We start from the raw sequence: 24,504 nt of genomic DNA, 5'->3' as shown, positions 1-24,504 counted from the left end.
GTCCCTCATGAGTGTGCTTGAATATAGGTACTTATGTGCTTGTATGAGGGATATTTGTGGATAGATGCATGCTTTGTACTTGACTCTCTTAGGAGATGTGAGGTGTTCTTTTTGAAAAGCATTTACTTTTTTATTTTATGTCTGTACACATGTGTGCATACACAGCACAGTGAGCATACCACAGCACTCTCGTGGAGGTCAGAGGACAGTTTTCAGGAGTTGGTTCTTATCTTCCACCATGTGGATCCCAGGGATTTAACTCAGATGCTGTCAGGCCTGGCAGCAAGTGCCACCACCCTCAGAGCCACCTCTGTAGCCCATAAGAGGGCTGTCTGTCCACTTCATCTTACCCCACATTAAAAGCTAATGCCACCCAGCATTCTTTTCTCTCTTCAATTAGCCCCCAGACCAGTGAGATGGGAGAAATGATTCCAGACAGCATGAAGCAGGCTCAGGGCTGGACTGGCTGTCCTATGTGGATAAAGCAAGTTGGACAAGGCACCATGTTCAGAGCTCTGGGGAAGCAGCTGGAGGCAGTCATTGGAACAAAATGCCAGAGGAGACTGGACTCGTGGTTTCAGAGATTGCAGTTTGTGTCAGTAGGCCCCTGTGGGTCTGTGGTGAGGGAACCTAACCGGCGGTGGAGGGAACTGTTCACCCTCATTCAGGACAGCCAGGGAGGAAAGAAAGGAGGGAAGGGAGGGAGTGCAGGCAGGGCAGAGCAACACGGAATATAAGGAAAGAGAACTGGGCTCCAATCCCTTTCCTTGTGCAGACTCCGTGACCTTGCTTCCTGGCACTAGGTCTCTCTTCTTAAAGGCCCACCACCTTATGTAGTGATCTTCTGGAGGCCCCAAGTTCAATTCCAGGCAACCATGTCAGCTGGGACACAACTACCTGTAATTCCAGCTCTAGAGAAACCAACTCCTCTGGACTCTTTGGCCACTTGCACTGGGGTGCACATACCTGCTCATAGGCACACACATAACTAAAAATAATAAAAAATACATTTAAAAATGGTCATCATATGCTGCCCACCAAGCCATCAGCATGTGGTCTCTAGGGAGCAGTTCAGAGCCTAACCACACAGGAGGTGGTGGACCATGGTGGATTTGGCTGGGGATACAAATGGGCTAGAAGGAAAGGCTAGGCTAGGGCAGGACCACTATAGAGCAAACCCAGGGAGTGGGCTTACTTGGACCTGCCTGTGCCTGGTATGGAGTTAGGCTGTCTCCTTCTGTGGCCTGTCACCCTGTCAGTAAGAAATGAGCAGCTAGTTCTTCCTGTCACAGGCTGAGTAGGCTGGCAGCTGGGTTCCTAGGCCAAATCCTATTCCCTTTGCTTCATGGCCTCTGAAAGCTGTGACTGCAGCCATTGGTTTCAACCCCCTGTTGTGGGCCTAGCTTCTCACCACAGCAGGGACCTTGTCCATGGAGAGCATGATCTAAAAGACAAGGAAAACCAGGACAGGGACTCTCCCAGCCCTGTGGTGGCAATGGCCTCCACAAGTGGGTAGAGGAAAGGATGTGGCCTGAGCTTGAGAGGTGGGAGAAGCTGCTCCCTCCCTCACCAACCACCAGACAGGGAAACCAGCCAGTGAGGAGGGAGGGAAAAAGGGAGGGAGGGAGAGACGGAGGGGAGGGAAGGGAGTCCCCAGTGCAGCCTGAGCTCCAGATGGTTTTTCCATGAGTGCTTTTCCACAGTCCAGAACCGGAACCACAGCAATCCAGAGACTGGCCTAGTCTCCCTCCCCAGGGCAGGGCTTCCCTTGGCTACCCTGATATGATCCATGAGGTCTGCAGAATATTCCCCCTGCTCCAAGCCTGCTTTTTCCCTTCTGTGGGCAGTTAACAATGACATTCCCCCTCCCACAGAGCTGAGCCTGAGACCATGTGGCCTGCAATGGGACTGTATTTGGAAACATTTTCTGAGGATTTAAAAACAAAAAAGATCAACTAAAATCTGGAGATGAGATCATCCTGGAGCTTGTCAGAGCCAAGAAACCAGCAGCAGTGTCCTTAATAGACAGTGGAAGATGGAGGCTGTTAGGGGCAAGCAGGCCCTGTTCTAATGCATGCATATAGACTATCAAAGCTTGTAGCCACATGACTCCAGAGAAGCTTAGGGAGCTATAGGGCTTGCAGAATTTGCCAAAATTGGCTCATCATTGACCATTTCTTCCCATTGGAGGTAAGGAGAGAGAAAGGGAAGGGGGGAGAATGGGTAAAGACCCTAACCCAGCCTCTGCTGCTGGATGAAGATGGAGAGGGCTGTGGAAAGGCAATGCCATGCAAGTCTTAAAACTTCTGCCTCCTCATCCAGTGTAAAGTGACAGTGAACTGAGCCACAGAACCAAGGAGGGGACCTGTATTAGTGTGACCTGGCCCTCCCTGAAGGAGGGACTGCAAAGAAAGGGGAGCTCTCCAGGCTGAGGCAGCCCCAGAGAGGCTGACCATTACCAAAAGGGCCCCAGGTTGCTGCCCACAGACCAAATGAGTTCCTGAGAGGACACAGAGCCCCCTCCCACACAGCACTCCCCGCCCAAGACTCCCCTGAGGCTGGAGCTGGCTGCCACACAGCTCATATACTCACTGTGCCTTTTGGCTTCTAGGCCACAGGAACTAATTTTAACTGACTCTCTGATTCATGCCAGAGCCCTGGAGCCGCCCCTCACTCCAGCCATCCTTGGGATTGCGGGAGCTTCAGCAAATGCTCCACATTTAAAATCCTTCCCAGTGAGCCCTCACTCAGTCCTTGTTCTTGACCAACCCACCTCACAAACTTTCCCACCCAGCCACACTAGGGTTTCCAGATCATTCCATGTTGTTTCTGCTTTCCCAAGTTTGTGCTAATCACCCCTCAGCCCCTCCTCCATCTGCCCCTCCCACCCCTGGCCATCTCCCAGCATTTGCCAAGCACAACCATTAGTAGAAGATGTTTTCTAGGCCCAGACAATGGAAGCAATGTGGCCACCCACTTTTGGCCTCATCCCCCTAGCCCAGAGAGGTGTGTCTTTGTCTTCCCTGCAAGTGTACAGGGCTGGCAGGCTAAAGCAATTAGAGGCCCTCTCAGAGGATCTCTAAACCTCTCATTGGTCCTGAGCACCTCCCTTCTTCCATTTTGGCTCCACCCAGGAGACCAGGGGTGTTTGGTGGCCCTGAGGAAGGAGTTAGGTCTCTGTAACATCCTGTGGAACAGAGTCTCCTCTAGAGCTGGATGGTGATGTAAATGAGGCCTGGACCACTCAGGCCAGTGTGACTGGGGACTGTTTGTTACACAGCATGTTCTGCCTCCTGCTTCCTCTCACAAAGCCTCAGGAGCATGTCCTTCCACCTCCACCAGGCTCTCCCCTTTGTCCTCACAGTGAAAATCATCTTGTCACTGTCCTGGCCATAGAGCTGCCAAGGCTCCACTTTCTCCCAATTCCTTCGTGTTAGCATCCTCAGGGCCTATGCTGCTTAGCTTTGTCTTGCTTTTGCTAACTTGACACAAGCTGGGACAAGGGAACCTCAGTTGAGAAAATGCCTCTATCAGGTACACTAGCCTGTAAGCAAGCCTATGAGACATCTTCTTGACTGATAATTGATGTGGAGGGCAGAGACCACCAGGAGCGATACCACTGATGGGCAGGTAGCCCTGGGTTCTGGGTGGTGGTGGCAGACAACTTTAGTCGGGGGGCAGAGACAGGTGGGTCTCTGTAAGTTCAAGGCTAGCCTGGTCTACAAAGTGAGTTCCAGGACAGGCTCCAAAGCTACAGAGAAACCCTGTCTCGAAAAACAAAACAACAACAAAAAAGCAAGCTGAACCAGGCAGTAAGCAGTGTCCCTCCATGGCCTCTGCTTCAGTTCCTGGAGTGGTTTCTCTTTTCCTGGATAAATTGCTTTTGTGCTATCATAACAATAGAGAGCACACTGAGATAAGATTCTTCCTTTTTGTCCTGGCATCCTTTCTGTACACTGATAGACCCTATAGCTTACATCCAAGCCTGTGCTCTATGGGGCAAACAAAGGAATTTCCAAATTGCTGGATAAACTCCAGGCTGTTCTGGGTTACCACCAGGGTAGGGAGAGGAACAAACCTCCCCCCTCTGGTGACAGAATAAGATGGGATGGGGCCAAGTTCAGAGAGGCCCCAGCCCTGCCTATGGGAGAGTGTGGATGTCTTTCGGGATCCTGCACTGCACTGCGGAGTTTGCATTTGGAGTGACCCAAGGATGCCCTGTCCCTTTCCTTCCGAGTCCCTCTCCTACTGGGAAGCTTTAGGGAGCAGGCCCTGGGTTTTCCAGGGGGCAGGGGTTCAGGGTGGAGGTGCTGAGAACCCAGGAAAGTACTCCCGGGGAGGACGCCCCATTCCACGTGGATGCTGCCGACCCTGGAGCCTCCGCCCAGGACACGCTGCCAGGCCAAAGTCGCTGCAGTGGCTGCACAGATGTGTGGATGGTCCACTCTCTGGAAGGGCGGAGACTCCGCCCGAGGACCCTAGGCCCGCTGGACTCCTAGTCACATACGCCATCTGTCGGTGAGCTGTTCAGCCAGACAGCTCAGGCTGCTCCCCAACCCCCTCTGCCACATGGTTGCCCTCCACTACCTTGGCCACACCCTTGTGGCAAGCAAGCACTTTAGTGTCTTTTTTGCGCAAATCTATCCATGGTTTAAAAAATAACTAATAGGCTCTTGGTGTAATTCAGTGGCCGAGAGAGCAAGCCTCTGCTCCTGACACCAATTAAGAGAGTGTCTAAGAGGTGGGTGAGGCTGAAGACAGATGGAAAGGACTGAAAGGGAACGTTTTTTTTTTTTTTTTTGGGGGGGGGGGATTATGGCAGTGCTCTGTGTCTTGATAGTTTGGGTGAGCCAAGGGTGTGCTTTTGTGCTTTTTTTTTTTTTTTTTTTTTTTTCTCCTAGATACAGGGTTTCTCTATGTAGCTTTGTAGATCAGGCTGGCCTGGGAAAGGTGTGCTTTAGCAAGACCCAATGCAGCCTCGGGTGTGTGAGTTGCTTTGGATGTGAGCTTAACTGGGAAGAAAAAATAAACGCAAACATTGCTTCTTGTTCGGAAAGCTTGATGAAGCATTACACAGGAAGAAACCAGAAACCTGGAGTTATACATCATTTGGGGATCAGGTTCCTTCAAAGCATGGCTGCTGGTTCTTGTGTGAACATCACATGGGTGGAATAGCCCACTGCAGGCCTTGAATTTGGGACCCCTTTTCACCCAAGGCAGTGTTCCACTGATCGCCTCTGACATGTGAATGTCACTGCACCTTTATGTGTCCCTCCCTTGGCAGCTTGCATAGTATTTTCTGTAACCATGGAAGCTAGACTGCAGGAAAGAGACTTTCAGGTCAGATTGAGCTCAAATCTTCTGAGACCTGTGTCCTAAGTGTGTGGTGTCTTTAGCAACAGAGGCCGATTCTCAACCCCCAAGAGGCAAACAAGGGCTCCATGGATGTTCTATATTGCTTGGGGAGTCACCAGGGCTATCCTGAGCAGCCATTTGAAAGGTTTATTATGCCTGCTACTGGGGTTTTGTTAGCCTATGGATGGGGAGCATTGCCAGCCCAAGAGGTCTGACTTCCTTTAGGAGAATATATATATATATATATATATATATATATATGTATGTATGTATATATACATATATATGAGAATATATATGTATATATATGTATATGTATATATGTATATATGTATGTATATATGTATATGTATGTGTATCTACATATACATATATAGTGAATGTAAAATATAAAATGATTCCATGGGACTTTATCAAACAATCTCACCCCTCCTTCTGTACTGATCTTCCTCCCTCATCCCTGACCAAGCCCCCTCCCCAGTTTCCCATTCCCCACTTCACATCATGGGTACCCTGCTATTCCCACCCCCATCTGTGCTTTCTTTATACTTCCCTGCCCTCTGTGGTTACTCCATGTTATACTTACATCTGAGGGTTTGGAGCTGGGAACCGCAGATGAGAGAACATGCAGCACTGGCTTTTTGGTTCTGGGTTATTTTACTCAATACGATCTTTTCTATGTACCATCCATTTATCTGAAAAGTTCTTTTACAGCTGAACAATACTCCACTATGTTTATTGCCACATTTTTGTTGTCCATTTATCTGTTGAAGGACAGGTTTTTCTTTTCTTTTCTTTCTTTCTTTTTTTTTTTTTTTTTTTTCTTTTTTTCTTTTTTATTTCCTGACTGCTGTGAATAGGGATGCAATAAGCGTGGCTGAGCAAGTGTCTGTGGAGTAGGGTGTCACCTTTGGGGCATATGCCAAGAAGTTCTATAGCTGCTGGATTTAGCTTTAGTTTCTGAAGAGTCTCCATACTGATTTCCAGAGCGACGGCCCAGATGTACATTCCCATCAGCAGTGAATGAAGACCCCTCTTTCTCCACAATGTTTGCTAGCATTTGTTGTCAGTTGTTTGGTTGATCTTAGCTCTTGTGAGGTGAAATCTCAGAGTTGTTTTAGTTTGCATTTCTCTAATTTACTAAGGATGATGAACATATTTTGAAATATTTCTTTTTTCGGCATACGGGGGGTAGAAGAGGGTGGTTCAAGGCAGGCTTTCTCTGTGTAGCCATGGCTGTCCTGGAACTCACAAATATCAGCCTGCCTCTGCCTTTCAAGGGCTGGTAAAGCTACATGCTACCACCACCTGGCTCTACAGTCGAAATCTTATCCTTACACCCACAGATAAGTGTAGCTGCCACCCCTCATCAAAGTCGCATCTCTCTGTCTACAGCACATGGAGAGCATCACAGACAACTGTAACTGGTTACAATACAGAGGGCAACAGACTGTGGGAAGCCAGCCCCAGGAGGTACCATCTACATCACAGCTCTTGCTGTGTCTGTGTCTCAGGGAACTTCACAGAAGAGAGGGCAAAGATACTGTAAGGGCCAGAGGACCGGGAAGTCTGCTGGAAGAGTCTCTCCTAGAAATGGCTAGATATACAAGATCAGGACAATGACCATATCATTGGAAACATCAACATGGAAGGGGGAATTTTTTGCAGGATCCCATCCTACGCAAAGGTCTACAAGCAAATAATGATTGTTGTGAGATGGAGAAGGAGTGAGCCTCCTTATGGGTTGTCAGCCTTGAAACCATATACTCCACCAGCATAAACAGCCTCAGCAGGTTATTTTTATATATACTTGTGCATATAATACATACATACCTACACACATATGTATGCAACGACAATAAATAAAGAAAAAGAGACTATCAGCTTGAGAGTGAGGAGTATGGAAGGATTTCTAGAGAGGAAAGTGATGTGATGCTATTGCAATTAAAAACATGTTTTAAAAATTAAAAGACAAAAAACAAATCAAGCATTCAATGATAACAATCACAAAGTAATTTATTTTAAAACAGTTCTTTAGAGACTGGGAAGATGGCCCAGTGGATAAGAGCTCTTGCTCCACATCCATTAGAACTGAGTTCAAATGCCCAGCACCCATAGGAAGAGCCCAGTGTGTTAATAGGTGTGACCTGTAGCCCAGCACTGTGGAGATAGAAGCAGGAGCATCACTGTGCTCAGTGAGAGGCTTGGCTGCACAGAAATAGGTGGGGACTCATAGAGCAGACCTCCAGCCCCTGTGCTCAGGTGCACGCATGAACACACACACACACACACACACACACACACACACACACGGGGGGGGGGGGAGAACCCGAAAGATGTTTTTCCCAGTGCACTTCCAAATGAAAAAGAAAGTAATACCATCTCTGGGACTCTCTTATTTGGAATTTGGTGTCACCCACGTCACGTCCAAGCCCAGACCTAGCCCACCAACCTAGATATCTGGCTTTAGTCTTTGTGCTGAGAATAGCATGTCAAACAAAACTTTTCAAAAAGGTATCTGAAATAGAAGGGTTTATTGAGCCATTTTAGATACTATCCAGGAAAAAAAAAAAATGAGCCTGGGAAAAGTCCCCACTGCTTATAGCAGCAGTGGGGCAGATGTCTGCTTAGCCCAGAGCTGAGGGTATTTTTGTAGAGAAATTGGAGGCAGGGAATGTGTTGTTGACAATGAACCTGTGTAGATAAAACAGAAAGGGGAAACTTTGGGTGAGGGGCAGGCAGTGCATGAGGAGTGGAGATTGCTGCTCTGGAGGTCAGTTGTGATAGGATGTAAGCCAAGGTCACAGTACATTCAGGGATGTGAGACAGTCTCTCTGGGGTTTATCTGGTTAACTTCCTACCCCTCTATCACTTTCATCTTCTAAGCCAGTGTAATTAAATGTAGAATATTCCAGAATTTCCTTCTAACACATCCTTTCTTCATTCTGCTCATAAAAACCTCCTGCTAGGTCATGAGATGGCTCAGTGGGTAAAGGCACTTACCACGAAAGTCTGATGGCCGAAGTTCCATTCCTGGAAATCACACAAAGGTATAAGGAGGAAACTAACTTCACACAGTTTTCCCCAATCTCCACAGGCTGCATGTCTCCCCAGTCATGCATACATCATATACATGCATGAACACTACAGATATGTACGTCACAATACAGTGTGTACAAATCCATCTCTCGTGATTTCTCAGTACCTTATACTAAACTACGTAATTATGGAATACCTACTACATACCAGGCCTTGCTGAGTGTCCACATCTACTCCCTGATTTAACATTCATGGAGATGGTGCCAAAAATAAGACTGCTACACAAACATGAGGTCCTGAGTTTAGAACCCAGCAAATAAAAAGTCAGGCATGGCCACCCATTCTTGTGACCTCAGTGCTGGGCTTGGGGTGTCCATACAGACAGGCTGATTGGGAAGATTTGCTGGCCAGCCTAGCCCAACAGAAAAGCAACACATTCTGGGGTCAGTGAAAGATCTTGTCTCAAGGAAATAAAGTGGAGAGTGACAGAGCAGGACATTCTCTAGGTGCTACATGCATGTTTGCAGACACACACACACACACACACTCACACACATGCATACACATAGACACACACAGATATACACATACAGACACAAAGACATACACATAGACACACACAGATATGCACATACAGACACACACAAAGACACACATAGACACAGACATGCACACACACGCACCCCCACACACACACACACACAATATTCACGATGGAACTTCAGAATGAACACCTTTTTAAAAAAAATCTCATTTTGCAGATGGTGGAAGAAATGATGTGATCACTCTTTCTTCGTGGCAGAAAAGGCTTAGAACAGCACCAAAGCCAGCCATGTGGCTCCCAAACCTCACAATCCGGCAGAGCTGCCTTCACAGCTATTCACACACCTTCTAAACCGGCTTTCCCTCCACCACATTAGAAAGCCCCGGGGCCACGTATCTCTCCTCGGCCCCCAGAGACCTGTCCAACCACAGAGCCTCACCCAGTGCCAGTTCTGCAGACTCAAGTCCTTGCCTGGCCACCGGGTCTTTCCACCCATAGCTCATCTGCCTCAGTACGCATGCACCACACTCCCTCCTACTCTCAGACATCTCAGCCAAATTTCGCCTCGCCCACAAGCCAGGCACAGCCTGCCGGCCCTCCCACGGTTTCTGCCACAATATCTGCCTCACAAGAATTTGACTTTGAGACCCTGAGAGCCAAGAGTGTGGGTGACTCATCTTTTAACAGCGTGGAAAGCTGGTCTTCCAGGCCAGGGGCTGTGTGGCATTTCTTCTAAATGCCCACTAGATGTCAGCCGGTCCCCCCCCCCCCCCAGTTGCCCGCCGCAAGGAAAGAACATTTCCCTCTGGCTCCTGGGACCCTGGGCGGAATCCGTGTACTAAAATAAGCATTCTGAACGCCCAGGCCTGCTGCTTATTAGCGCTGCCAGGAAGATGAGAAGGCGAAGAGGGGAAACTAAATTTAGCAGACCATTGCCGAGTCTCGAAGCACAGATGTAGACGCAGACGCCCCGGGTTCTGACCCTAACCTTTCTGTGCCTCTGTTTCTTCATGAGTGAAAGTAGGGACTCTAAAAGTGTTTACCCCAGAGGAAGGACTCTGGGAGGAGGGAGGGGGCAGCCTTGGTATGCAGCAAGCATGGTGTGTTTGTGGTGTCTCTGTGTGAAGATTGCCTGTATAAGGCTATCTCTGTATAGAAGATCCTGTAGATTGACTGACTGGTTAGAGCCCCATGGTTATGGAGAGTTGGAGTGTTGCAGATCAAAAGCCAGCATTATCTTGGGCTGTCTTCCATATCCTCAGTTAGCCAATTATCACCTCTATCTGATCATAACTTGCTACTACTACCAAGTGAAACCATTAGCCTCCAACAGTCCCAAATCTGAGAATGACTTCAGCTAGCATTTGGAATCTTGGGTTTCCCATAACATGCCTTTGCCTGCCGTCCTTACCAATGTGTTTGCTAAGTGCCTTGATTTATTATTTTAGTTTCTTGTCTGGCTATGAAATTTTCATGTAGGGACACAGTGTGGTGGTGGATTGTTTAATCCCAGCATTTGATCAGTAGAGGCAGGGAAATGAGTTCAGGGCTAGCCTGGGCTACATGAGACTCTATCTCATAACCAAGCAAAGGAACAAACATTTCTCATAACCATTCCATAGTGAACATATGTGTATGTATGACATGAACCCATTCCCAATACTGTTTACTCCTATTGGCTTCAGAATAAATGGTCTTATTTTTTCTGGAGCATGATCTGTGCTTTGCACCCTTGAGTCTGTAAGTGCCAAGGTGGGGGACTGTGGAAGGGGCCTGGCTCACCCAGGTAACAGGTCTTGGGTGGGCAGGGAGAGGGGGAGAGGGAAGAAGGCCAGTGCCCAGAGCCACACCTGTGACTGGTACAAGAAGATCCTGTGGCCCTGCCAGCAAGGCTCTAAGGCCCTTTGGGGAAAGAAAAGCCTGTGTGTAAACTGTATTTTTAGCTTCCTGTGCATCTCCTAGCCTCTGTGAAGCACCTCCCTTGCTCTTAGCCTTGGTCAGTGGCTCAGGCTCCAGAGGATATCTGGGGGAAAGGTTGGCATGTTCAGTATGACAGTGTCTGGAAAGGGTAGCCTCAGTAATGGGTGGTGAGCTTGTGAACGATCTGAAGAAAACTTGTGGGTCCCCCAGCCCTGCAGGATTTCCCAGGTCTTGCCAACATCAGGTGACAGCCAGAATGAGTACTTGGCCAAGGATGTGTCTGAGCTGAGAGTTGGAGGGACTCAGGCATAAGCCCTGCCCAGATCAAGGAGGAAAGAGGAAGGGACCCGGGTTTCAGGGGACAGAGTGCTCACATCCCTCCCCCAGTGTCCTTAGTCCCAGGAGAGTCTGAAGGACTCATCTCTTGACCATGCAAGAGAGGCCTGTTGGCTGCCCAAAGGCTATCAAGTTCCCAGGTCAATAGAGAAGTTTGGAGCCTTGAGTAAGGCCAGGTTTGCAGCTTCCAGGGTACATAGCTGCCCGGTGGGTGGACTGAGCTCCCGGCTGGCCTTGTCTGGTGTGATGTGCAGAATCCTCTGAAGGTGTAGTCTGAACAAAAAAGTTAGATGAGTTTTTAGCCTCCAGCCCCCATACCACTTGTTTGAGACTTGGCAGGCCCTCTATACCCCAGAAGCAAGCAGAGTCTAAGCAAGAGAGTGAGTGTCACGCAGGTGGTTTTGGGGTCAATATAAAGTGTTTGTACAGTTCTGGGTAGTGTTCACTGACCCTAGAAGCATTTAGACAGCTGTCAGATGGTGACATTTAGTGGGAAATTGGATGGGGCACACTAAAAGATCTCTTTAGCATCTAGACACCATGGCCCTGTCATTCTAGATGTCTCCATTCCTAGATGTCTGTGATCTTGAAATCTAGAAACCAATGTTCTAGAGAGATAAGAACAAAAGGCTTTGGTATGAGAGAACTTTTGTTCAGGGATCTTGAAATTCCAGATTCTGAATTGAGATGGGTTTTACTAGCTTCACATGTAGGAATGCAAAACACTCTGGGATAGGTGGAGAGTTGGGCTGACTGGAGAATTTAGCTTGTTCTACCTGTGGCTAGCAAACTCACTTGTGAACATGTGTGACAAGTGTATAGAAAGAGGCTGTAGGAAGCTTTGCACACCAAGGTATCCTTGCCTCCTTATGGTAGGTCTGCGGCCTCCTAGCCTACCCAGGGCACAGCTATCACAGGAAGACTAGCAGGCACCAAACAGAGGAGCTGGCTCTGGGTCTCAACAGCAGCCGAGAGGCAGGCTCTGTTGTGGCAATGTGTAAGTACACACAGTTGCCCATTGTACTGTCCGATTTTGTGTGTCAACTTGACCCAAGCTAGTCATCAGTAGATGAGCTTCATTTGAGGAAATGCCTCGATGAGATTCAGCTGTAAGGCATTTTCTCATTTAGCAGTCAATGAGGGGAAAGCCATGCCCATGGTGACTGGTGCCTGGGCTGTTGGTCCTGGGTTCTATAAGATAATGGGTTGAGCAAGTCAGGCCCCTTCATGGCCTCTGCATCAGTTCCTGCCTCTGGAATCCTGCCCTGTTTGAGTTCCTGTCCTGACTTCCTCCAATGATTATATAGCAATGTTGAAGTGTAAAGCTAATCTGTTCCTCCACAACTTGCTTTTTGGTCATAGTATTTGTTTTATTGCCGTGATAGAAGCCCTAACTGAGACAGCCATGCTTTTCAGAGAGTTTATGGTAAAGCTTTAGTAGGCCAATCCTTCTGGTTGTTCTGAAGGGACATACAACAAAGTGTACAATCCTAACAGTGTCTCACAGATGGAAGGTAGGACCCAGAGCTGCAGGTTCTAGCAGATATGTCAAAGAGGTGAGCCAGTGCACTGGCCAGCCTGGGACAGTGGGTGTCTTTCCCTCTGCCTTTTTCTTCTGACCCCTCAGTGACCAGAGATTTGGAGGGGTGGAAGGTGCGGAGGGTCAGTGCCTCTAAAGCCAGCACCTAGTAGGCCCTGTGTCCCCAGCTATAGAATGAATGAGTGAACAGAGGAACAAATAAATGATACATGGACTCTCACTCTGGAGCCCATGTCTTCCCTGCTGTGTTAGCTTGGGCCCTGGTGGCCAGCAGCCTAGGCAGGCACCAGGCATGAACAGGAATGATTCTTGCCTCTCACTCCCTCCCAAGTGCTTGATATTCTGGAAAGACACTGGTGGGAGCCTCACTGTAACCTCTGGGAACAGTGCACCAATGTTTTGTGAATGGAGCTCCTTCCAGCAAAGCCCTTTGGAGAATTTGCCCACCAGCGGGACCTGTGGAGGCAATGGTACTGAGCTCGAACTTTTGCTGTACTTTTTCCTATAATAATTCTTAGTTTTGTTTTGTCAGTTGTGATTGTGGCTGAGTTTACTGGGAACAAAAGCTGCTGATTTTTCTAAAGTTCCTACAAGGAAATTAAGCCTCTTTGCAATCTATCACTCTGGTCTCTCACCCATGGTGGTCTTTGTAGTCACCTTGAGTAAGAACTCACTAAGGCTAATGATTTTTTGCTTTCTTAACTGTTCCAAAAAGAAGATAACTATATTCCAAGAACTTGGAACACAGTTTCCTTCCTTCCTTCCTTCCTTCCTTCCTTCCTTCCTTTCTTTCTTTTTTTTTTTTTTTTTGAGACAGGGTTTCTCTGTGTAGTCCTGGCTGTCCTGAAACTCTGTAGACCAGGCTGGCTTCAGACTCAGAAATCTACCTGCCTCTGCCTCCAGAGTGCTGTGATTAAAGGCATGTGCCACCACCACCAGTCAGGAGACAGTTTCTTAAAAGATATCATAAAAAATTTACAGGGACATGTAAGGAAAATATATAGGACCTAAAATGTCACATGTTTCTCTGGTGCCAGGGCATGAATGGTTAGACATTTTTTTCCAGTACCAAAATATCAGCAAAGGAATCTAGAACTCTTAGTTCCCTTGGAAGTAAAAGTAGAAGTTGAAACTTGCAGGAAGAATAGAAACTTGGTCCCAGCAGTAAATAGTCAGGTATTAATTGTTACTATTCAGAGAATAAAGAATAGGATTGCAGCTGCTGCTCATGTGAAAATAATATGCAGACCATTTATTTAGAAACTGACTTATACCTGAAAAAATATTCTAGGTATGGTACCATACTCTCAGCTGACTACAAAAATAGAAAAGCATCATTTTGTTAAGGACTGATCATAGGGCTTGAATATATTTCATTTTTGAAACCACATGTTTGTGGCCAGCCTGGGCACAGTATGAATAAAATGTGCCTGGCTAGTTATAATCATCTGGCTTGTAATATAAAATTAATGCTTAGATACAGGGTAAAGGTCAGTTAATGACATCAAGGGAGTGGGAAAAAGAAAAAAAACTAAAATGGGTAAATGTTAATGAGTCTCAGAAAATGATTAAAGAGCAACGAATTGAAACTGCTTGTGCTTGAATGCATTAGAATTTGCATAAGTAACTATGGCTGGAGCTATTCAGGGCCATCTGTCTGAAAAACAACCAGTGGCCACACTCTGCTTTTCTGTCGACTTCGAACCTCCTTCCTGCAGCTCAGAACCCCTCTGGAGCAGGACTCTTGCACAGTCATGCTGGAAGTGAGGGCTCATGAGGCTTGATCTCCCCCCAGAGCAGGAGGGACAGTGTGGGAACCAGGGTGGCAAAGAGCCCTTTGCTCTGGCATTCTTCCCCAGAGCTGGGCATGAGCTTCACACTTCTGTTGTGTTTTCCCACTGCCTATCTGACTCTAGCTACAGCCCTGTTCACCCTGAAGAGAGATCTGACTGGCAGAGCTAACAGCCCTAGCTGTTCATTTCAGTAGAGTCCTGTGGCTGACGGCCCTGAGTCAGGTACCGTTGCTGGCCCCATCAACGGTGACTGGTTTGAGGGGATCAATCCTGTGGTCCCAGAATGTGGCTCCTCTCTGCCACCTCAGCAGAGCCCACTAGAGCAGTGGTTCTCTAGAGCAGTGGTTCTCACCATTCCAAATGCTGCAACCCTTCAATTCAGTTCCTTATGTTGTAGTGATTTTAGTGATAAAGTAATTTTAGTTGCTACTTCATAACTGTAACTTTACTACTGTTATGAATCATCATGTAAATATCTGTTATGCAGGACATCTGATATCACTTGACCCCTATATCACAGCTTGAGAACCCCTGCTCTGATGTTCCATGAAGGTTGGGCAGTCACTGCTGACATACCCAGAGTAGACCCAACATAGTCAGACATATGTGGCCTGTTCTTTCTGAGCCAGGCTATAAAAGGGACAGTGTCCCCTTTCTCACTTGGTAATTGAATGGTAACTGCCAGGGAGAGACTTTAAACCCCGAAAAGCCACTAGGTGTGGTCACATGCCTCTAGTTCAAGCATTTGGGAGACATGCAGGCAAATTGCTGTGAGTTTGAGACCATCCTAGGATACATAACAAGTCCCAAGCCAGTCAGGGCTGCATAGTGAGATCCTCTTCAAACAAAACAAGACAAAAACTGGAACACCTTTGTCTCCATTAGGGTTTCTATTGCTGTGATGAGGCACCATGACCACGGCGACTCTTATAAAGGAAAACATTTAATTGAGGTGGCAGCTTACAGTTTCAGAGGATCTTGATCAGAAGGCAACAAGAAATAGACTGTCACACTGAGTGAAGCTTGAGGAAAGGGACCTCAGAGCCCGCCCCCACAGTGACACACTTCCTCCAACAAGGCCACTCCTCCTAATAGTGCCATTCCCTGTTAAGCTTGTAGGGGCCAATTACATTCAGACTCCCACAGCCCTAGACAAACAAAACTGTCCATGGGAACTCCATCACATCCCTGAGCACTCTCCTCGGAAGTGCTGTGAATTTCTTGGCACAAGAAGCGCTTAATTTTGTTTTGTCAGCTGTGACAGAGTGGCTGTCACATCATGTGTACTCTGTGACGGTAAGTGATGGATGGGTAGAAGAAGGGAGGGGCCATGAAGAGATGAGGGATCATGGATGGATGGATGGATGGATGGATAGATAGATAGATAGATAGATAGATGATAATGTATAATTGATGGGTAGAACATGGATGAAGGATGGGTAGTAGATGGATGATAATAAATAATGGATTAATTATGGGTAGCTGGATAGACAATGGATGAAGATGGATAGATGGATGATAAATGGATTGGTGGATGAGTAATAATTGTTTGGTGAATGAATGATGTATGGGGATAAATGGATAAATTGATGGATGGATGGATAATAGCTGGCTGCTCACTAATGGGCAGGTTGAAGGATGGCTGGCTGAACATATAGATGGAAACCCTGCTCAGTCTCTATCTTCCTTATAAAGAAAGCCATTTATCTTTTATTCAACAGTATTTCTTCAGCTCAAATTTAATACAGGGCCCAGTGTAGGGTTCAAAAGATACACAGATAAATAAAGCAGACCCTCTAACCCCCTACATAATCCCAAATAATATTGTAAAATTTATTTTTATATTTGTTGATTGTGCACACACATACAGAACTCAGAGGACAGCTTGCAGGGGTGTGATTTAATCTTCTTCCACCATGTGGGCATTGAGGATGGAACTCAGGACAGACTTGGAGGTAAGTGCCTTTAACCACTGAACCATCGTCTCTGCAGTTCCCAAATAAGGTTTTCAAGAGCATGGACTGTAGGTCCGGACTCACTAGGATCAAACACCAACTGTGTTATTCATCCTGGGGCCCATGTCAGTGTTTACCCTGAAGGCTCCTGTGGGATTACCAGAGCTAAGCAAAGAGAAGAGGGCCTGGGCCTGGCAGAATCTGGGAGTGCTGGCAGCCACCACCTTGCTGGAAGTGCCATGTGAGGCAGCAAGGGCAGTTGAGTGACAGGAGATCACAAGTCAAGGGGAGGGAGCTGAGGGCTTCATGCAGCATGGTAGTACAACCTTTCACAAGGAGCAGGCCCAGAGCTCTTTAACTCAGAGACTCACCTGTGATCCAGCAGAAAGTGCAGACCCATTGTGGCTCCTTTTTTTTTTTTTTTTTTTTTTTTTTTTTTTTTTCCCACATCTAGCTTGGTGTGGAGCATCAGAAAAGTAAGCAGAGGGCAGCATGATGGCTCGGTGAGTACAAGAGCTTGCCATCAAGGCCAAGGATCTGAGAAAGATCTAAAGTCGACTCCTGAAAGTTGCTCTGACCTCTATAAACATGCTGTGGCCCACAGGCACACATAGACACATGCACTAACAAATGCATGCTCATACACACACATACATACAAATGTAACACAAAAGAAAAGTAGTTAGATAGTGAGAGGAGACTTCTGGGGGCCAGCTGCATGCCTGTGCCCAAGCTTAGAAACATGACAAGTCCCGTTGGGGCAGCAGACAGGGGAAGAATTGGGTTTCAACTTCTGGCAGTGGCTTCAGTGCCCTTTCTGTGGGCTTGTGCAAGTCCAGACAGTGGTCTGGCTGGTTCCCGTTCCCCACCCCCTATTGCCCCAAGCTGTCCTAGCTCCCCACAATGGCACTTGCCCCAAAATAGCTGTCCATGTGAGGGCCAGAGAAAGGCAGAGATTAGACCCCTGGGGGGTTGAGGAGGGTGGCAGGAGGAGCATGTGGCACCCAGTGATCCTGGCCAGGCTAACATCCGGGAAGGTATAAAAGCCCTTCAGGATCAGGTGGCCTCAGACCACAGCTGACAGCTGACCCACACTCACTCCTTTCGACTCATCCTTTTGTTCTCTTCAGAAGCTACCATGGTGCTCAGTGATGGGGAGTGGCAACAGGTGCTGAATGTCTGGGGGAAAGTGGAGGCCGACCTCGCCGGCCATGGACAGGAAGTCCTCATCAAGTAAGAGGAAGAGACCCCTAACCCTCCACCCATCCCCTAAAGATTACCAGTGTATGACTATAAGGTGGAAGTTGGCAGGGTAGACCAGTTGGCTGCAATGATGATATGGGATTTCATTTGCTTCTAAGTGCTGGGGACTGGATTGAGGGAAGGAAAAGGGGATCCATTCATCCCAGCTGATGTCAGCAACTGGAACAGACTTTAGCATCAAGCAGTCCACCAGAAGGAGCTTATCATGGCAGGCAGCCAGAATAATGAGGGCTGTGAGAGATCGGGTCCACTAGTGTGTACTGAAAGCTTGGAATGTGTATTTGCTTTCTGCTGCAAGGATCTCCCTAAATCTGCCCAGAAAATCCACAATCTGAGCAGGGGCAAGTGGAGGGTGCTGAGGCTTGTAACAGGACCTCACTTCCCATGGCTCACTCAAATGCTGGGGCTCTTCCCTGGGCTCTGGGGCTGCTCAGGAGCCTGGTGGGATATTCATGACTGATCATTTTTTGGCTCTGGGAGGAAGTGGCCTTGTTGCTATCAGCCCCTGCAATATCCTTGAAGCTATAGTTTGGAAATGAATTTCCTTGCTACTTATGATCCAGGGTAAGTCTCCCTCCTGATTGCAATTGTCTTGCATACTCCCTTGGACTTTGTCCATTTCTAGCCCCCCTGCTTGGGAATAAGGTCATCTGAGGTCAGAGCCCCTTTCAGGAAGAAGCTGGGCAGCTGCTGGTTCTCTTCCTACCTATCTTTCTTCCCTAACTCCTCCTCAGATGCTGGGCCTACAGATAGGCCTGTCTGACTGAACTAACTAACCCCCTACCCCAAGTTGGTATCAATTATTAGGCCACAGATTTCCTGTGTGACCTTGGATGAGTTGTTTCCCCTCGCTAGGCCCTATTTCTGCCTTGGACTGTCTACCACAGTCTTTGAGAACCCTGCCTAGTCTCTGCCCTTTGTTGTTGTGGACAGCAGGGTACTGGGGGGGGGGGCAGGGTTGGCAGAACAGTATCTTGCAAAATTCCAAGACTGCCAGACCCTGGACAGTGACTTGGGGCTTTGAAGGAGACTCAAGGTATTGTGTCATCAGGGAGACATTCTTCCCTTCCCAGGGGAGCAATTGAGGCTTGCCAGAACCCAGGCCAGGTGGGACATAATGCCTAGGCAGCTGACCCTGAAAGGCCCCAAAGGTCATAACACCCCAGCATGACTCAGACTTGGGTCATGGGGCCATACCAACTGTTCCTGCCTTCTCCTGTTGGGGGTGCAGGGAGGTGGCCTCCCAGGGAGTCATGCCAACTCTCAGGGTAGCAAGTGTCAAACACTGGGCTCCTGGCCTGTCCCAGACACCAATCCCAGCCTTGTCTGCTGACCTCAGCAAGGTCATTTCTCCAAGTTACCTTAGCAGAACTCCAAGGCTTAGGCTGGTAAGCACAGAGTTCTAGAACAAGGAAATCTAGCAGCTATCAAAGCTGAGGGCTGAAGTGGAAGGGGCTGGTTCCCTCTGAGCCTCACCTCTTCTTCCCAGATCTTTTCAGGTTCATTTAAACCTGCATTTTAAAAATATTTACTTATTTTCTTAGTATTTTGCTTGCATATATGGATATGCATGATACGCATGGAGTGCCCACTGTGGCCAGACGAGGGCGCTGGATCCCCTGGAACTGGAGTTGCATATGGTTGTGAGCCACCACATGGGTGTTGGGATTTGAACCGGGTTTCCCTGGGAGAGCAGCAAGTGCTCTTAACTGCTGGGCTGTCTCCCAAATCCCTATGATGACATTTTTGTTGGGGAAGGGATTTAGGAGCCAAGAAAGGAAATGACTGATGGGGATAGCAACTTCTCACATAACGAGAGAACAGACTCACAGTCTCAACAAACCCATGTCAGTGACAGGCCACGCCTAAGAAAGACTCCTAGTCATGATAGTGTTGGTGAAGGGGAGATGAGAAGGAGGAAGTCTCACACAGCAAGCCCCTGTGTTATGAACACCTTTATGAACTCCTGTATTACATCTAACTAGGAGGTTTAGCAACTTGTCCCAAATTGCAAAGCTACTAAGAATACAGGATACTTGGCTGTAGCAGATGCTCTTGGTAGCCTTTCTGTCTACCACACCCAAGTGCTCCTAGGCTGGGCTCTGATTGGGCAGCTGTTTAGAGGCCAGCAGAGAGGCAGCCTCACTTCCCTGACTAGCCTGACTGCCTGTCTGCTGAGCCTGGTCACCTGGCAACAGGATGAAAAAAGGGACCCAAAGACATGGGCTCTGAGCTACCACAGGGGCTGAGGACTTGGGGTTCAGGGGGCCAAGTATCTATATAGGGCCTGTACCTCTACTCCTGTGATGAGAGCAAGCCTAGTCCTACTCTGACTAGTACAAGGTTGGCAAGGAGGGCAAGGTTGGAGCAAGCCTTCTAGAAATCACCTAAACAACCATTTTGGTTTACATTCAATGAGCTAAGACCCAGAAAGGCTGAGTGGCTATTTAAGCATCACATAGGATACTGGAGACTGAACCAGACCTAGAATGTAGTGTCTCCAAAAGCCTAAAGCCTCAAGTCCCCATTCTTGCCCTTCTGGCCCCATCCAGCCTGGTGACCTTGGGCTCACCAGTGGGTGTCAGGCCTTCCATCTGTCAGCAGGAACTCAAGGATCATTGTCGCTAGATAATAATAGTCAGGAGCTCAGGGACCCTGGACAAGATGCCAGAGATAAGCTGTCAGTGACGCACACAACTCTGGATGGGCTCCCAGAATGATGCTATGACATAACCAAGGCTGGGGACAGATCTACCCAATCTTTGTGGTACCAGCTTGTGTGTGTGGATCTTCACACATATGAAGAACAGACGTGTGTGTGTGTGTGTGTGTGTGTGTGTGTGTGTGTGCGTGTGTGTGGAGGGGGTAGTTTGTGTGCTATCATTTACAGTGGGGATGCTTTTGTAAATGTGACTGTGATAGGGCTCACAGAGAGTGAAGGGGAAGCCACGAGGTCTAGTTGAACCCCTGCAGGACACTCAGGCTTCCCTGTGCCTGTTTCTACAGCTATCACATGGAGTCTGCTAACACAAGCTCTCTCAGAAGTGTGCTACAGTGATGGCAGGAAGTAATTCATGTTAAAAGAGAGAGAGAGAGAGAAGTAATTCATGAGCATTTCTGAGTCCATACAGCTGGAACGGGCACATCAGGGGACCCTGTAGTCAACAGAGCTGATGACTGACACATACTGAAGTACTTGAGTGGTGGAAAGGCCTGTCTGTGACAAATGACTGTGGATGTGGAAGAGGGGCACAGACCAGCTGACCTTAGCAGCTATGTCAGGCATCCATCCACTAGTGATAAGGGACTATCCCCACTGAGGAATGTTGTGCCCTTATTGTCCTGTGCTGTCTGTAACTAAAGGGGTCATGCACTGAGAGGCAGAGCCCCACACTCCCTCTGCTAGCTGTGCCCTAGACTCCCCCATTTCTTCCTCTGTGACCTGACACAATGGCAGAATCTGCTTCAAGTGTACTATGGGGATTCAGGAAATGTGAAGCCAGAGCTCCCATGGTCACAGGTAGGAACAGCTGTGGCCTTTGGTGGGTCTCCTAGCCATCACTCTATGCTGGTGTAGAGGGGTCTTGAGGCAGCCCCAACTAACCAGGAGGTCTAAAATTTCAGGTAGAAGCCTTCTGAGTCATCTAGAGCCAATGGCTGCCTAGCTTCTCTGCACACTGGCCCTAAGATTGTGCTGGGGGCATTCCATTTCAGAGTCCTGACCCTGTCTACAAAACAGGATAACACGCAGGCAAGTGTAAGTCCAGCATAGAGCTGACACACAGGTGCTTAGCCCCAGCACACCCCACTCTCTGGATGTCATGGGGTGAGGGCACAGAGATGTCACTGCCCTTGCTCCTCTCAGTGACCAAGTGATGAAGAGGGTGATGGTATCAATGATCACAAAAGAACAACAGCCATTTATCCCACATGGACTATGCCAGACATCAGACGGGTTATCTCATTTAATCCATTAGATCAGCTTTCATAGGGAATACTGAAGCATAGAGAGGTGTGGTGAATTGGCCCAGGCCACACAGGTGGGAAGAAATATAGCTGGAGTCTGGTGGCCTTCAGACTGTACACACCTCAGTCCATCCGTCCTTATTCCCTAGGCTGTTTAAGAACCACCCTGAGACCCTGGACAAGTTTGACAAGTTCAAGACCCTGAAGTCAGAAGATGAAATGAAGGCCTCAGAGGACCTAAAGAAGCATGGCTGTACTGTGCTCACAGCCCTGGGGAGCATCCTGAAGAAGAAGGGACAGCATGCTGCGGAGATCCAGCCTCTGGCCCAGTCACATGCCACCAAGCATAAGATCCCAGTCAAGTACCTGGAGGTAGGTGGCCACCGTTAAATCCCAGCTCAGCCACTCTATGTGAGTGGCCTGGTTCCTCCCCACTCAAGCCCAGTTTCTCCTCAGCAACCAGCCCCAGCCCTGTTCCCCTCAAGGATACTGAGGCCCCACACAGTTAGCATTTGATTTGGTGTCTGGCTCCCAGTGCTGGGTGGAGCACCTCAGTGTGAAAAATGACTGATACACAACTTGCCTTCAGCCCTTATTGTACCCACTGGATAGATGGGAAAATGGAGGCATAGACCATTCATGCAAGTCACAGAGGCAGGATTCCCACTCAGGGTTCTGTCAGAGAGCCATGGGAGCCAAGGGCTCCCATGGTAACCCACTCCATGATGGTCTGGACACCAGCTGTACTGTGTGGCTTGGAGAGAAGCCAGGCCAGGAGCCCCCAGGGGGTCCTCTCAATTCCCATTTTGTAGCTGGAGTCATAGAGCAGGGCAAGGTTACTCCCCGAGGTCAGGCTTGGTTCCACAGACCCAGGCCTCACCATCTTTGCTGTCTGTGAATTGTGAGGCAAGCCCTGTGTCTTCTGGATGTGTCACCTGTGCCCCATGGTGCCTCCTTCTGCTGTGTCCCACTCTCGTGTCTGCTGTGTTACTTGTACATGAGGGCCCAGTGAAAAGATCAGAGCAGCATCTGTGCCCCTGAGCTAGCAGGGGCTTGTCCACAGTCCCTGGGACCAACCTTAGCTCATTATTCACCTGCTACCTGACCTCAACCAGGTAACTTGGTAGTCTCCTTGGTAAAGTGCCACCACTTAATACAGCAGCCAAGGCTGTATGGGACTGATGATAAGCACTGTAACAGTTTCGTCTAAGCCTTTGGATTCTGGGTGGTCCCACACAGATGCCCATGTCCGTCTGGGCAATGGGGTGCCTGATATCACCTGTCCCTTCCCTTGTCTGTACCTGTGACCACCTGCTTGGTGTGATCATAAGTCAATAGTCATCCTTAGTCCCAAATTCAAAGATGAAATGAACATGATGGGAAAGTGTCCTCCTGTGTGTCCTGGTTGATCACAGTTCCTGGGGTGGGCTAGCATCCTGAGCAAGGCATCTTGTCTGCTACTGATGAGCTCTTGTGGGCTGGCTGTTGGTGATGCATCCTGCACTCAAAAGAAACACCCCCTGGGTTCTTGGCTCTGTGACTTCAGCACACAGCTAAAGTCTTTGACACGCCTCTCTCTGCCTCCGTTTCCCCATCAATGAAGCAGAGATAGTGATAGTGACTGCCTCCTGGTGGTAGTGGCATTTAAAGGAGTTGATTCACAATGATTGCATGGAATGTCATCTGGGCATTGTAAGGGCCCAGGAAATGGTCCTGGAATAAAGTTGGTGGACACTCTTGGCTCACAGCTTGCTCAGTCCCATGAATTACAACCTCTTGTCCCCTTCTTGCAGTTTATCTCAGAAAGCATCATCGAGGTCCTGAAGAACAGACATTCTGGAGACTTTGGAGCAGATGCTCAAGGCGCCATGAGCAAGGCCCTGGAGCTGTTCCGGAATGACATTGCTGCCAAGTACAAGGAGTTGGGCTTCCAGGGCTGAGCCACTCCCCCTGCCCGGCCCACCAAGCTGGGACCCAGTGTCTGTAGCAAGTAGAGTGTGCAGTGCCCTAGGTTAGCAGAGAACAGAAGAGGGGAACATAGCATAGCATTCAACCATCTAACCCACACTCCTGGGGACACGGCTCCAGGTGGCACCACCTGGGACCCAGAGGTGCAAAGTGATCTCTGCTTCCTCAGTTTTTTGTTTTTTTTTTTTTTTTTGTTTGTTTGTTTGTTTTTTTCTTTTTTGGGTCATGCTCAGTTCTCCTGTCACCTAAGTCCCAACCCCAACCCACTTCCTCCCAGTTTCTGGGAAATCCCTCTTCCCACTGCAACATTTGATCCCTGACCTTTGACTGAGGTAGGATGTTGCTTAGCAGGAGCAGAAGAGTGGGAAGGAGGCTGTGGCATCTGGGCATCTCCTGATGCTCAAGTTCCCACTGACACACCCCAATTCAATAAAATACCCTGAAATCCCTCATTTATTGTCTCTGCCTAGTGTTTTTATTTTTCCCTCCCACCAAGGGAAACACCCTCAAGCATCCCAGGAATGAATGGGAAGGCGTGTTCTGGGATTGCAGGCAGACAGAGATGTTGTGCAAGCCCCTTTCTGCAGTCACCCCTCAATGGAAGATACACACTAGGTTGGGTTCAGGGACAGGGAGGGAAGGGCCCTCACCTGGGCTCTGATCAGTGTCATGATAGTAGGAATGCAAGTAGGGCCAGCTGACCTTGGCAATATGGGGATCACTGACAGGCACCCAGGCCAGGAGACAGGGAGAAGATGTCACTGTGGATCCAACAGCTGAGGCAATGTGAGAAGGTCACCCAGCCAGGAAGTGGCAGAGCTGAGA

General features: G+C 48.4%; 1 protein-coding gene across 3 annotated transcripts in view; it reads left to right on the top strand.

Annotated features, from left to right (window-relative positions):
* Mb (myoglobin) overlaps positions 1-24,133 on the top strand; it is a 205,153-nt gene extending 181,020 nt beyond the window's left edge. For 2 of the 3 annotated variants that reach the window (XM_051189294.1, XM_051189293.1), the window contains exons 2-4: positions 17,589-17,715; positions 21,861-22,083; positions 23,505-24,133. In XM_051189294.1, the coding sequence (XP_051045251.1) occupies positions 17,621-17,715; positions 21,861-22,083; positions 23,505-23,651 (465 nt within the window). In that variant the 5' untranslated portion in view covers positions 17,589-17,620 and the 3' untranslated portion in view covers positions 23,652-24,133. Of the gene's footprint in view, positions 1-17,373; positions 17,520-17,588; positions 17,716-21,860; positions 22,084-23,504 lie in introns of those variants that run through there. The other variant, XM_051189295.1, reaches the window with a different exon arrangement.
* The last annotated feature ends 371 nt before the right edge of the window (positions 24,134-24,504 follow it).

Source organism: Phodopus roborovskii, unplaced genomic scaffold, assembly GCF_943737965.1.
Source record: "Phodopus roborovskii unplaced genomic scaffold, PHOROB, whole genome shotgun sequence".
NCBI lineage: Eukaryota > Metazoa > Chordata > Mammalia > Rodentia > Cricetidae > Phodopus > Phodopus roborovskii.
This window is presented reverse-complemented; position numbering and strand designations above follow the sequence as displayed.